Source organism: Hypanus sabinus, chromosome 2, assembly GCF_030144855.1.
Source record: "Hypanus sabinus isolate sHypSab1 chromosome 2, sHypSab1.hap1, whole genome shotgun sequence".
Lineage (NCBI taxonomy): Eukaryota > Metazoa > Chordata > Chondrichthyes > Myliobatiformes > Dasyatidae > Hypanus > Hypanus sabinus.
This window is the reverse complement of record NC_082707.1, coordinates 94955972-94969666: the sequence shown is the minus strand read 5'-3', so window position 1 is coordinate 94969666 and position 13695 is coordinate 94955972. Positions and strand designations below refer to the sequence as shown.

General features: G+C 38.0%; 1 protein-coding gene across 4 annotated transcripts in view; it reads right to left on the bottom strand.

The window, feature by feature from the left end:
• stk25b (serine/threonine kinase 25b) overlaps nucleotides 1-11765 on the bottom strand; it is an 89773-nt gene extending 78008 nt beyond the window's left edge. For 3 of the 4 annotated variants that reach the window (XM_059950552.1, XM_059950561.1, XM_059950571.1), the window contains exon 1: nucleotides 11574-11765. Coding sequence is in view for 1 of the 4 variants with exons in the window: in XM_059950571.1 (XP_059806554.1) it covers nucleotides 11574-11609 (36 nt within the window). In the remaining 3 variants the exon portion in view is untranslated. Of the gene's footprint in view, nucleotides 1-11312; nucleotides 11466-11573 lie in introns of those variants that run through there. The other variant, XM_059950579.1, reaches the window with a different exon arrangement.
• Nucleotides 11766-13695: the final 1930 nt, after the last annotated feature.

Sequence of the window (13695 nt, the reverse complement as noted above, 5' to 3'; positions counted from 1 at the left end):
TGAATTAAAACTTCAATTTTAGAAAATGCTCAATGCTGAATGAACACATTTCATTGATAGCTCAAAGAGAATATATAAAACCGAGTATTGAAATAAGCCATTCGTTCATTTGCTATGTGCCATGTTATACGACATAGGTGATCATGGTCTTTGATTATTGATCCATGATTATTCTTGGCAAATTCTTCTACAGAAATGGTTTACCTTTGCCGCTTTCTGGACAGCATCTTTACCAAACAGGTGATGCATCTTCAAACCGAGTGCTTTGGCCAAGGTTTTGGTTATCTTCCCCAATATTTCCTACATGGCTCAGTATCAAATTTTATCTGATAATGCTCACCTAAAGTTTCCTTAGGGCATTTTAAAGCCTTAGTGCAAATCATCCATGCAAAAATGGCCACGTGTGTCTCTATGAGATGGACACTGCCAGTGGAACTGCACCACAGCAAACAATCATTTTGTCAGTGACAGAACTGAGAATATTTTACCAAAATATGGGCAGCACGCAATTTTCCAATGGGTACTGGACTAATGACTAAATGAAACCCAATTCTCAGATGATTAACTCTCCAGGAAAAAACCCTCCAAATCATGCTACAGTAGAATGATTTAAAACAGCTGAAAAATACCATGCCAATTCATTGACTTTCAAGTTAATGAATGGAATATTCAAGCTTTTCATGCCACTTACAGCTGTATTCCTCGATAAAAATCAATGCTAAGCTCCTCTTGATCCATCGCAGTTTATAAAAATAGTTAACAAATATTAAGTCAATTACCGGTGGAGCTGATAATGGATCAAGAATACTATCTTATAAAGGTAGAGGGAATAGATATATTAATAATTATTACTTTACATCTAACTTCAACAGGGAAGACAATGCTGTCAATCCAATTGAAAGGAGGAGATAGGTACAATCATAGAGAATTAAAATTTAGGAGAATATACTTAAGCATTCAAAGTAGAAACAGCACATAGTCCAGATGAAGCTGCTGAGGCAGGGACTAAAATTGTGGATGTCCAAGTCACAATATTCCAAACTTCTTCTGAATTTGTGGATAATACAAAAGAACTGGGTGAGTGCAAATCTACTTGCTAAACTCAAATAAAATACAACACGAGTTAAGCCTAACAATTAAAAAAATGCCTAAATTACTGGTGGAAAAACCATTAGAAAAAATAAATTTGGTCAAGTCTAACTAACATTTGGAAAAGAATGGCAAGTTAAATGAAAGTTAAAGACAAATAGTGCTTGATTAACTTGATCAAGTACTTTAAAGAGGTATTGTAAAATAGTGAAGAAGGTGTTACATAACTTTATTGAAAAAGGATGATTGTGTAAATTAAAAAATGACTGAAGGACAAAAATTGGATAGTTACAAAAGGCTTACATTTCTAACAGTGCATATTATGTCTTCGGATCATTCTGAAGCATTTTATAACCAATGAGGTACCCTATATTTTTTTTCCAATTTATGGAAGTGAGCTTTACTAGCAAGGTAGCTTGTAGTGGTCATCCTTTGTTGTCCTGAAGTACTGTCATCTTTCTGATGAAGATATGTCAGTGTTGTTAGGAATTAAGCACAGAGGATAAAGAAATGGCAATACATTTTCATGTTCAGATGGTATATGGGAATCGAACATGGCTTCCTTAAACCTGCTGCTCCTATTCAGGATACTTGATAACACTGTCCATAACACCTATAATCATTTTGCAGATAACAGGAATATGATAAGAGATGTAGTATAGTAGTAGGCCCTTCTCACTGAGTCCATATCAACTACTACTGACATTGTTATTAGCACCCCAGATCCTACCACCCACCTACAGATTAGGTAAATTTAGTGACCAATGAACCTGCAAATCTGCAGGTCTTTGGCATGTGGAAGGTAACTGGAGCAGCCAGACATTAGATGAACCTGGGTCTCTGGCAGCAATTCTACAAATTATTTAGTGCAAGCATAGCAAGTAGGTTTACTGGATATGTCCTGTTTTATGAGGAATAATTTCCAAATTATTATTTGGATGCTTGGATACTAACAATTCTGTAACAGCTTGGCAATTAGTATGTATTGCTTGAGCACATCTTCAACATTACAACAAAGAGGTTGTCTTGCTTGAAGTGCATTCACTATTGTAATAGAAGAGGAAAATGTTGTTCAAAAATCATTCATAATTTTGAATAAATGTGGAAAAACTGGTTTTCAGATAAGTATTAACCACAGCACAAGTTTAGATGTTTACCAACAAAACCAGAGAATCTGAATTAAACTTGAATTTGAAACATTTCTAAAAACAGGTCAGCTGTTGTGACTTGAAACCAAAGGGGCAATGAAATAAACTGAGCAGTTTGGAATTGGATAAACATTACAAGGGGGAAAACAAATTAGAAGACTAAAAGGAAAAGTTGTTGAATTGGATTAACTGCCTCAGCTAATTTGTCTTGCTGTAGTTTGACTTGTTATATTTTATATTTTAGAAGTACTATATAAATAAAATTGTTATGATCAGTCACAGGATCCCACGGAAGTTTGAAGTTGATCGTACTCAACTTCCACTAAAATGTGACCATTCTTCTAAAATATTTAATTGGATCTAAAGTGATTTAGATAGAGGTTGAGAAATGTACTGTAGAAATGCAAATACTGTGACTTGTGTATGTCCTGAACTGAACTTGCACATACTTTGTCTTTTGAAATCAAGGATGGAAAGCAGATTATAATACTCAAAGATTGTGGGAACAGTAATTATTTTGTATAATGTGGGGATCATTGACTTCCTACAGGGAAAAATATCAGGAACAAAATGATTGATGCACAATATTGCCCATACCTAGTAGGAAGTAATGCATTTCATGGAGCAGAGACAATGCAAGCTGGAGCAAAATTATAAGAACCTGTTGAATATATCTACAGTAAATTGCTGAATAACAACTTGTGGTTTCTTCCCTTCTGAATCCATTAATATATTAAAGAAATCGAAATAACTCTGCAGACAGTTTCAATGCATCATAATACTAAGATTTCATGGCTTACATGAGAATGACTAGGTTACATGGTCAGCACAACATTGTGGGCCGAATGGCCTGTAGCATGCTGTAGATATTCTATGTTCTAAAGAATACGTTAATCAGAATCAGGTTTAATATCACTGGTATATACTACTGTGCAAAAGTCACATACAAAAAATCTGTAAAGCAAAGCTGTTTAGAAAAGTAATGTTTTTAAATATTTAAAAAATTCTATAAAGAGCTGTAAACCATAAAAAAAGTCAAATCAGTATTTGGTGTGACCACCCTTTGCCTTTAAAATTGCATCAGTTCTCTTGTCGTGCAGTTTCATAAGAAAAAAATAGGTTGGTAAGTTGTTCCGAACATCTTGGGAGAACTTGGCACAGTTCTTCTGCAGCCTTTACCTATCCTGCTTGCTTCTGTCTCTCCTGGTAATCCCAGACAGTCTCGATAATGTTGAGACCAAGCTTTGCGGAGGTCATACCACCTGTTGCAGAACTCCTTTTTCTTCTTTCCCGTGAAGATAGTCCCATAATGACCCTAGCCATTGTTTTGAAGCAGAATGAAGGTGGGACCAATCAGACCAGATGGTATTACGTGATGGATGAGAATATGCATGTACCTCTTGGCATTGAGGATTCCATTAATTCTGATCAGATCACCTACTCCAAACCTGCAGGGGACATTCGCCATGCTTCACTTGGCTCCAGACACTCATCGATGTTGAGCTCTTTAGTTCTTCTACAGACTAACTGCCTATTTTGAGCTAAAACTTAAACATTTTAGAGTTCAGAGCACTTGTTGCCATTGTTCACCACAATAGTCCTTGTGTTTTTGTGCATAGGTGAGCCTCTTGCCTTTTTTTTACATTGGAGGAATGGCTCTTTGGCTGAAACTCATTCATGAGGACCACTTCTGAAAAGACTTCTTCAAACTGCAGAGGGGTGTCCTTGGATTTCTGTGGTTTTTGTTGAGTTTAGAGCTATAGCAGTGCTGGACTTGTTAGAAGGGATGTCATATTGACGTACATCTGCACTGTTTCCATGCCGATCACCATGTCCTCAACCTTGCCGGTTTCTTCGTGCTTCTTCAGAAGAGCTTGAACAGTACACCTTGCACGCCACAAAATTTCTGCTGCCCTGTAAGCAATCCTCCACCACCCTTGACTATGCCTACTTGGTTCTCACCACCAATGCTGTAAGCTTTAAGTCTCTGCCTATACAGTAGGCATAGAAGTACAGCCCAGTGATTGGACTTTCCAAGATATGGGTGTGGGGTGGATCATAAGTGTTCTTGATGGAGGTATAACCGTGGTCAAGTGTGTTGGCTTCTCTGGTTCCACAGGTAATATGTTGGTGGTAGTTGCTCAGAGACTGGCCTTGTAGAATGATAGGGAAGGCATCAGGGTGCAATGTATCCCGCCTACTGAATACGATGCTCTGCTCTTCTGGTGCTTGTCTGATGTGGCCTCAGGTGAAATGAACACTGCCACCAGGATGATGACAGAAAACTCCCTTGAAAAGGTAAAAAGCTAGACATTTGACTAAGATGTTCCAGGTCAGGTGAGGTCAATGCACCATAATGAGTTAATCATTAAATATACTTCACCTCCTCTATCTTTAAAAGGCTCAACTGACTCAGACATCATACAGTGAATGATGAAGCCACTGGGCTGCAGTGCTGTGTTGTAAATGTAAGCAATGTTTCCATGAAGCAAAGTACACACCATTGCCTGATGTCCCTCTGGTATTGCAATCTTGATCTGAGGTCTTCAATTTTATTTTCCATAGACTTTACATTTGCCAGTAGTATTGACTGGAATAAGGGTCTAAGGCCTTCACGTTTCAATTTTACTTGAAGACTGGCATGCTGTTCCCACTTAAAGGGGAACTACACTCGCTTCCAGAGTCTGCCATCCAAGGTCAACACAGGAATTAACAAAAACAAATGCATTAAGAAACCACAGCAAATGCGATATCAAAACAAATCTGAAGACTCTGGTTTGTATAGACAAGGAATCAATGACCTAAGCAAATGCATAGTGCAATGCATCCGAAATGTACCAAAAAACAGCAGAAATTGTATTGACACATGCACAGAATAATACATATTTTATATCTACCATATGACTGAAATTGCTAATTTTACCTTGATGATTCCCTGCTAAATTTCAAATACTTGTGATTTTTTTTTAACATTCAACCATGTTACCCACAACGGTATACAAGTTCAGTTGGTTATCTTCAAAGTTATTAAATATTTTGGTGACTATGATAAAAACAAATTGCTTTTATATTGGATTGGGAAGAATGTTAGTAAAGCTGAAGGTTTCCTTGACATTGGGAGCCAGAAGCAATTTACTGCTTCTAAATCCAAATAGTTTTGTGAATAATTTCTTATTAACCTGCTAAATCACATTAAACTTCCTTAGAAGGACATAATCTACTTAGAAAACTAGTTAATTATAAAGCAGGTCAGGTCAGTAATTCTACCTCCACATACTTGCTCCCCTAGGTAAAATGGATCATAGCTGGGATTGAGCTTTTCCTTTTAAAGCAGAACATTTTCAGGGACTGATTTTTTTTCATTTAGAATGATAAAAGGTGATTTTTCCATGCAAGACAAAAGGGAATTATTTTTGCTGATGTAACTCCTTGACAATAAATGTCAACTATCTCTCCAACAAAACCAAACCCCTTTCTGTCAGCTTTGTCTTAATATCCACAGCTGTTGCTCAATAAAAATGAAATTTCTCAATGAATAGAGGCAGCTTCCAATGCACCTGGCTGAGCTGTTGCTGCTGAGGCCTCTGTTGGAAGGAGTTGACTATGGATACTGCATCTAGCTTTCTAGATATGTAAGCCTGGACAGTAGATATGGAAAGCAAGTTGCTGCCCATGTAGCAAGCTCCCTCTCCACAAATCTGGTGAACCCAAAGAAATGGCAGACACTGATTCAGTTTGGTGTCAGCAGTATCGCAGGAGTTGCCCGTCAACATTGAACTCAATGTAGGACTGCCTTAGGGATATTTGTTATAAATATCCAAATAATTTTTTTCCTTTCAGCAGGTGAAAATAATTTACTGTTTGTCAGATGAGGTCTGGGATTTAAACAAAAAGTGTAATTTAAACCAGTGGCAGATATATACACAGAACTAGAAAAAACAAACATATGAAGTAAAAAGAACATATTAAGATACGGAAACTTGGTCAACACTGGAAAATAAATAAACCTGGTTTACAGTAAAGATTGAGAAAATGGTAGGAATGGAGGAATTTTAAAGATTGAGAATAAAGAAGCTTGGATGTCAGGAAGGAAGGAAGTAGACAGTGGGAATTTAATGGATAGAAAACAAATATATGTAACATTATGCTTTTAGAATACACATATTAGGCCAAGTTATAAATGTAGTAAAGGCAGATTTATTTTAGTGGGAATATTAAATTTCCTGAAATGTAGGGAATTTCTTGATGCATAGTAAAAAGGGTTCTACAGCAATAGGCCCCACTATAAGTTAGGGGGCATGGAAGCCCATGATTGATCAAGGTTCCAGACATGGTTAACGTCCTAACAGTACATTAGCTTTTATCTAATAATGACTATAACATGATTAAATTCAATTTAGTGTTTAAAATCATGGAAATCAATTATGAAAATAGATTTAGGTGAAGCTGACTTCAATGGAATGATAAAGACATTGTCAACAGTAAACAAGATAAAATGTGTAAATAGGTAAAATGACACAAGATCAAATGAAGGTATTTGTTAAAGAAATTGATGTACTCACATTATTTTCCCTAAGGAAAACAAAACACTAATAGGGATAACAGAACTAAAAGGAAAGCACACAAAACTGGAATTCCACACAGATTTTTGCTTCTGGGAGAGGTACAAATCAGCTACAAGAGTACGGAAAGAAATTTCCAAGCAATTTCAAAATCAATACACTGGATATAAAAATAGGCAACAGGAAATACTCTGCAGGCTGAGCAGCATTTGTATGAAGAAAAACAGAATGTTTTATCAGAACTGCAAAAACATAAAAGTAAAGTGATTTTCTAGTTTGAAAAATGTCAAAGGAGAGGTAAAGAAAACAATAAAGGATAAAGGTCTGTTATGGAATGGAGCACAAGAGAATTTAAAAATTCTAACAAAAAAAGTCCATTCAGTCATCATTGTTGTGCCAGCCTTAACAGGGATGACCAACCTATTCCCAATCTGTTGCACAATCTTCAGTCATGCAGGACATGATTTTTCAAATACAATTTTAATGCACTGAAGATTTCTACCTTTCCAACCTCCTTTTGGGGTGTTTATTTTCCTGCTTTGATTCTCTCCAGTTCATCTTCCAATTAATAAAAATCTAGGCTCTCTGCTATTTAAACTGGAATCAGGCAGCTCCTACCAGCGTTATCTGGGTTCTTCCTAATCACATGCAAGCATCCTCTCAGGTTTCTTGTTTCAGAGGAAACAAATCCAGCCTAAGCAATCTGCAAACCTGTTCCACATCTTTTTTCAGAGACTATGTTTACTTCCCATAACTTGGTGATTCAAGTGATACATTCATCAGATATAGCACTTCTAATGTTTTACTAGTAGAGATTGAATAATTCAAGCATGGAGATGCCAACTGAAAGAGTAGTAAAAGTGTAAATGGAAGAGGTACAGAAAGGCGGTGCTGGCCAGTGATGTAGTGGCGTAAGTTCCGTACTCTGAAGCGAATATTCCCTGGTCTGCCCCTTGCATGCTTTCCATCTGTGCTGGGTTGAGTGTCAAATTAGCAACTCGGCCTCGTAAGAAAAAAAAGCAGACAAATGTTAAGGAAACAGCAAAAAAATGCCGCCTGATGCACAACAAGGCACAAAAAGGAACAACAACAGAGATGATGAGTGAAATGTAACCAGAAATGGAGAGGATAATCAAAATGTACAATGGAACAAACAAACAACAGTGGAGTGCTGATCATCCGAAATTGTCAAATCCAGTATCAAGTCCTGAAAACTGTATCAGGTCAAATAAGAGGTGATGCTATTCCTTGGTATTGAACAGTATTGGAAGCTACCTGGAAGCTCATCTTTGCAGTCCAAAAAGAGTTGTTCAGTGAAGTAGTCAATCCATTCAATGTTTTTTTTAAAATTCATTTGTGGGGCTAGGAGCAATGAGCATGTATGTCAGTAGATTATGGGGAGGAATAGGAGAATGTCTGAAATCTCAAAATTAACATTTCCTAATTAGCAATAATGAAGAGTAAAATGACGAAGTATGAGAAGTATGCCAAATTGCAACACGCAAAGAGTTTCCATCTCAAAGGCTTTAAGAAAGAAGTGAGAACATTGGACAGTAATAGTTAAGTCACTTATAGCTTGCTCTCAACTGAGGAAGCATTTCTTTTATAGCGGGGTTCCAACCCGGGGTCCATAGACCGCTTGGTTAATGGTAGGAGTCCATGGCATAAAAAAGGCTGGGAACTCCTGTTTCAGATTATAAAACTAACTGGGTTTCATGTCACAATGGGACATCCATACCACCCAAGTTCAACTTACACTTGCATTATTTCAAATTTACTATATGTTCATGTGCTTTCTTTTTCTAGTTCTGTTTGTCACTCAACTATTTAAGAATAGTGAGGAAGAAACCAGAACATTACAGATCAATTATCCCAACTTCAATTATAGTAAAATTATTAAGAGTCAAATGACTGAATGGCTTGAAATTTGCCTACTAACCAAATAGAGAAAACATGGGTTTTCAGGAGATACCATTCCTGATCAATAAAGGCAAGAAAATTGTTTATTCGGATATCTAAAAATTATTCTATATTTTAAATAAAGAAACCATTAGCTAAAGCTTAAGCAATTAAAGGCAAATTATTGATCTGATTAAGGAAAAGCAGGAGACAGTTGGTCAGAAGGCTGGGTACGAACAGTGATGTTCTTCAGAAACCTATATAAAGCTACACGTAATGGCATGTATGAACAATATGATGTATAGCTTTCTAGTCCGGTTTATTTGTGTGAATGGCAGAGGTTCAATGGAATTATGATGATATAGACCAAAGTATTCAATTTACAAAGCTAATTGGTCAAATTTTCAATATAAACAATGTGAGAAGTAAAACAGAGAGAATGGATAATGTTTTAAATGGTGAAAATATTAAAGCACCAATAAGGAATAGGTGCAGATCATTAAAACAATAATAATAATTCTAAAGAACTGCGAAGTATAGGATTAAGAATGGTTTGATACAAGCTACTCTGGATCTCAAATCTTCGGAAGAATACACTGTCTGGTAATTTACAACTTGGGATGATTTCATTGAAGGTTTCAAGATATTGATAAGAATGTGTGAAGGCAATAAGAAGAATCTATTACTATTAGTTGAGAAGCTTGTACCAAAGGGCAGAATGATTTGTTAGTTAAGGAATATTGGACTAAAAAGCATTATCCAAAGTAAAAATGGAGGGCCAGATCTTTAAAGTATGAAGTTAGAAGTCACATTTGCATACAATGAGTGGTAAAAGTTTTGAACTGCAAATATTTGATGCTGAGTGCATGATTCATTGCACTCCCTTGAATACTGAAGACAATCTCTGGACTAAAACCTGCATTAAATTAATGGCATCTGATAAATTCATAACAGAATTTCCAACTCTGATGAAACAGAAAACCTGAAGGATTTAAGAATATATACATTTACCTAAATTACATGCAATACATTTTTGTTTTGACTAAAATGAAACTGCACGGCTACACACATGGCCAACCAATAATTTTAACAGGACAATATTGTTCTAAAGAATACAACAATAGAAACTTTCTATTGATGGATCTTCCAAACTGAATATCTAACATACCTTGTAAAAAGAATTTCTCAGAATAATATGTAACTGTCAATGTGTGCATCTGTCAAAAAGAGGCACTGTTTGCTAATATAAAACAGAAAACTATAGAAGTACTGAGGAGTATCTATGGAGAGAGAAAAGTTAACCTGAAATATTAACCTTGGCTTGTTTCCCTCTCCATGGATGCTCTTTACATCTATTGATTATTTCCAACAATTTATTTTTATTTCAGTTTTGTTTGGACAGAGCTTGTTAGCTTTTTCAGCTTTTCCTTCTCAATTCACCCATGAGAATAGCTGCCATGTTGTATCCAAATCAGATAAGAGTTAACACAAAGGTTGCAGATGTATTTGGTAACCGTTTCTGTCAGCTAATTATGATATGGCAATGTGGGAAGAATGAAGTGTGATCAGTGTAGGCTGAGTGCAAATACTTTATGGTTATTGTGGACTTGGTAGCCAAAGGTCCTGATTCCATGCCATGTAGATCTAAATGTTCCAAAAATATATATTGCATGCATTACCATATTTGTTTCCACAAAACTCAGTTGTTCAACTCCAAGATTTTAGCTCCACCAATTACTCCAACATTGATTGTTATGTCTTGACTGATTGCATCTCTTAACCTCATCATCAATAAGGACTAAAGATTCAGTAGCATTGGTTACAGGGGAGCCAACAATGAAGGGATCTGAGATGACATTCATGTCCATTCTCAGACTGATTAGGGATTAAATATGGTAATTTACTCAAACTCTAGTTGTCTTTCAGCCCCATAAACTCTTCAAATCCCTTCAGCAGATCATGTGCAACAACAATTTTTCTTTAAAGCAATTTTCTTCAAAGTGAATGCCGCAGCTCTTCATAGTGGCATCCTTGTATATTTAATGTATTTTGAACTTGCTTTCAAATGCAGTTAAAACGACTTTGGACATACAGCTTCAACCAATCTGATATGTTCATCAGATTAGCAGCCTATTTGTAGGATCAAACAGAAACAATGACTACAATTCACTGACTACAATAAGGTTTTTTGTAATAATGATTCCTTATCAAGAATGAAGAAATTTGAGGAGTACAGGTACAGAACTGATCCTATTCAATCCAACGTGGAAGAAGCTGCCATCATATGATCCAGTACACAAGCGTGAGAAAGATTGTTACCAGCTGCTGACATATGTCCACAACACAGTTGGCTGCACACCATTCAGTGAACTTCTCCACTGGAATGATTCACCTCAGTGGTCAGCTGAAATCGTGAGTAGGCAGGCGCAGGTAGTTAAAGTTGATACACTGACAATACCTGTAAAGTATCAATTCTAAAGCACAAATATATTTTCACCTATTTATCAAGTTAGGGTGCTAATTTAGAAAAAAAAATCTCAGTTCTTGCTGTAAAGACACAATGGGATGCTTCAATCAGTAAATAAAGTTCTCTGATACTGCTGGGAGCTTTTACCTCAGGTGCGGTGGGGAGGGCATCCTGGCACTGCCAACTCAAACCAGGGTCCCCTTGGTGGGCGCCAATCGGGCCGGGAGCCCTTGGCCGCACGTGGCAGCCAGCTGGAGATGGCAGACCCGTCGTCGGCTTGATTTGAGCTTAACCAAAATGGGAGTTCCGAGCCCTCAATCTGCCAGGCAAGAGAACAGGGAACAGGAGAGAAAAAATACCCAGAGGAGCCACAGCCAATAAAACGCCAGCAGCTGCCTCTGCTCCTACCTGTAAACTGAAGTCTCGAATGTGAGCCATTTCCATCAGGGCCGGTACTGGTAGTCTCCGAGGGCAAGGACTGCAGCACAATGTCTACATAGAGGCCCAAGAGGACATCGCCGCCTCGAACCTCCGCAAAGCCCGTCAGCTCCTCACTGTTTGGGTCTCCAGCCCTCCTGTGCCCTCCGACTGCGCAAGCGCGCGCTCACCGCGGAGCTTGCCGGGAATCGGAGTTCTCCGGCTGGCTACGGATCGGCGTTTGCCGCTGACGGCTGTACAGAGAACGACAACTCCCGGCATGCACCGCAGTGGCGCGGAGATTCCGGCCTGAGTAGGCCGCCTCGACTGGCGTCACGACACACCCTCCTTCTCCGAATCCCTCTGGAGCAGGCTCTTGTCACTCCGGCAATGATGTAGCGGCATCTCCAAAGGGGGATTCTCAGCTGGGAACGACCTTTGACGTTGTTTAAACGTCGTGGATGGCTTCGCAAAGGAAATGTGTCGCCTAAACCCCAACCCCAGAGACGAACCCAATAGAATTATCCCAGCTCGACAGACAGGGATTTCAACAGCATGATCAACCAAGAGGGATCCCAGAGAAAGAATGGCACAGGTCTTCCAAACCCTGCAGGAAAAAAAAACACAGCAAAAAAAGTTTTTTTTCTGTGGGGTGTAGAAAGTGTGTGATGTTTGGAACCAGTTACAAAACCCAATCTAGAAGCACGGCTGGGATTACAAGCAATGGAACAATGTTAGTATAACTACCTAATAGAAAGTTGACAGGAATCAAAAATACAAAGCCCATGCAACACAGCCTCCCTGTTGAGGATATAAAATAACCCAGCGATTCAAATCCACAGGAGGAGGCTGTGAAAACCAATAGTAATACCAAGTTCACCAGGGGCCCAGTCCAGAAGAATGAAATAGGTGTGGTGGGATTAGCAAACCTGCAACAATAAGGATTCCAGAAAAACGGAACAGTGAGAGCTCAACAGAGATAGGTAATTGGAAGTCCCAATAAGGGTGTAAAGCCTAGAGAAAAATATAGAATAATATAGACCAGAAGGAATCTGAAACTCAAGGAATGTATGATACCCAGCCAAATCAGTGTATCTGAATCCTTCAGGGATAATGAAGTCAGAAAATGAACCCAGTAGCGTGTGCATATATGAGAAATGGACAAAGTCAGGAGGACTGATGGAATAAGGTCAGGCTCTTACATGAGAAACCAGTGAATGACAGACTCTGAGAATCACAGCACTATACAAAGCAACAACTAAATGTATTTGAAATTAGCAGAATACCTGTTCTTTTAAATTGCGGTCCAATATGTGTACTAATAATCATGCTGATTATTCATATGAGTGGTAATTATTACAATAGTAAATGGACAATTCACAGTAACAATAGACAGTGTCTTGAGTATTGGCTACTGCAGTATTTATTAGCAGTCAATATTACTTACTGATTTTACAGATCAATTCTTTGGTATTGTACTTCACAAAAGTTTGCATTTATTTATGTTCTCAGAGTGCTCGTGTTTTGCAACTTCAGCTGCATCTTCATTAAGACATATCAGACTGCAGATTTTAGAATCTGGAGGAACTTAGCATGTCAGGCAGCATCCATAGAGGGAAATGAACAGTTGAACTTTCAGTTGTGATGTGATGCTCCATCTTCATTATCTCCATCATATTAGCCTAACTGCCAGTTCAGGTGCACTCACACAGGATATAGTAAGCTGTCAGAAATATTTTTATAGGATGAAACTGAGCTTGAGGAGCTGAAAGAAGATTATACTTGAAGTGTTCCTCTGTGGAAAGTGGAGGTTAATGCCCCCAACCGGCAGCACCACCTGTAGTTGGGGAGGGTTGTGTCAGGGATGTAATGAGCTGAATCCACTGGTCTGTACCTTCTTACATTCCTGAGAATTCAAATTGCTATACCAGACAAGGAAGCAATCAGTCAGGATACTTCCAAGAGAGGAAGTTTGTGACAGATTGTGGAAAGCTGAATCACTTAATCTCCTAAAAAAAAATAAGGACTTCCTTGTGATTACATCTATATGCTGAGCCCAGGATTGACGGTTCAATATAACACCCAGGAATTTAAAGCTGTAGTTTCTCTCCAC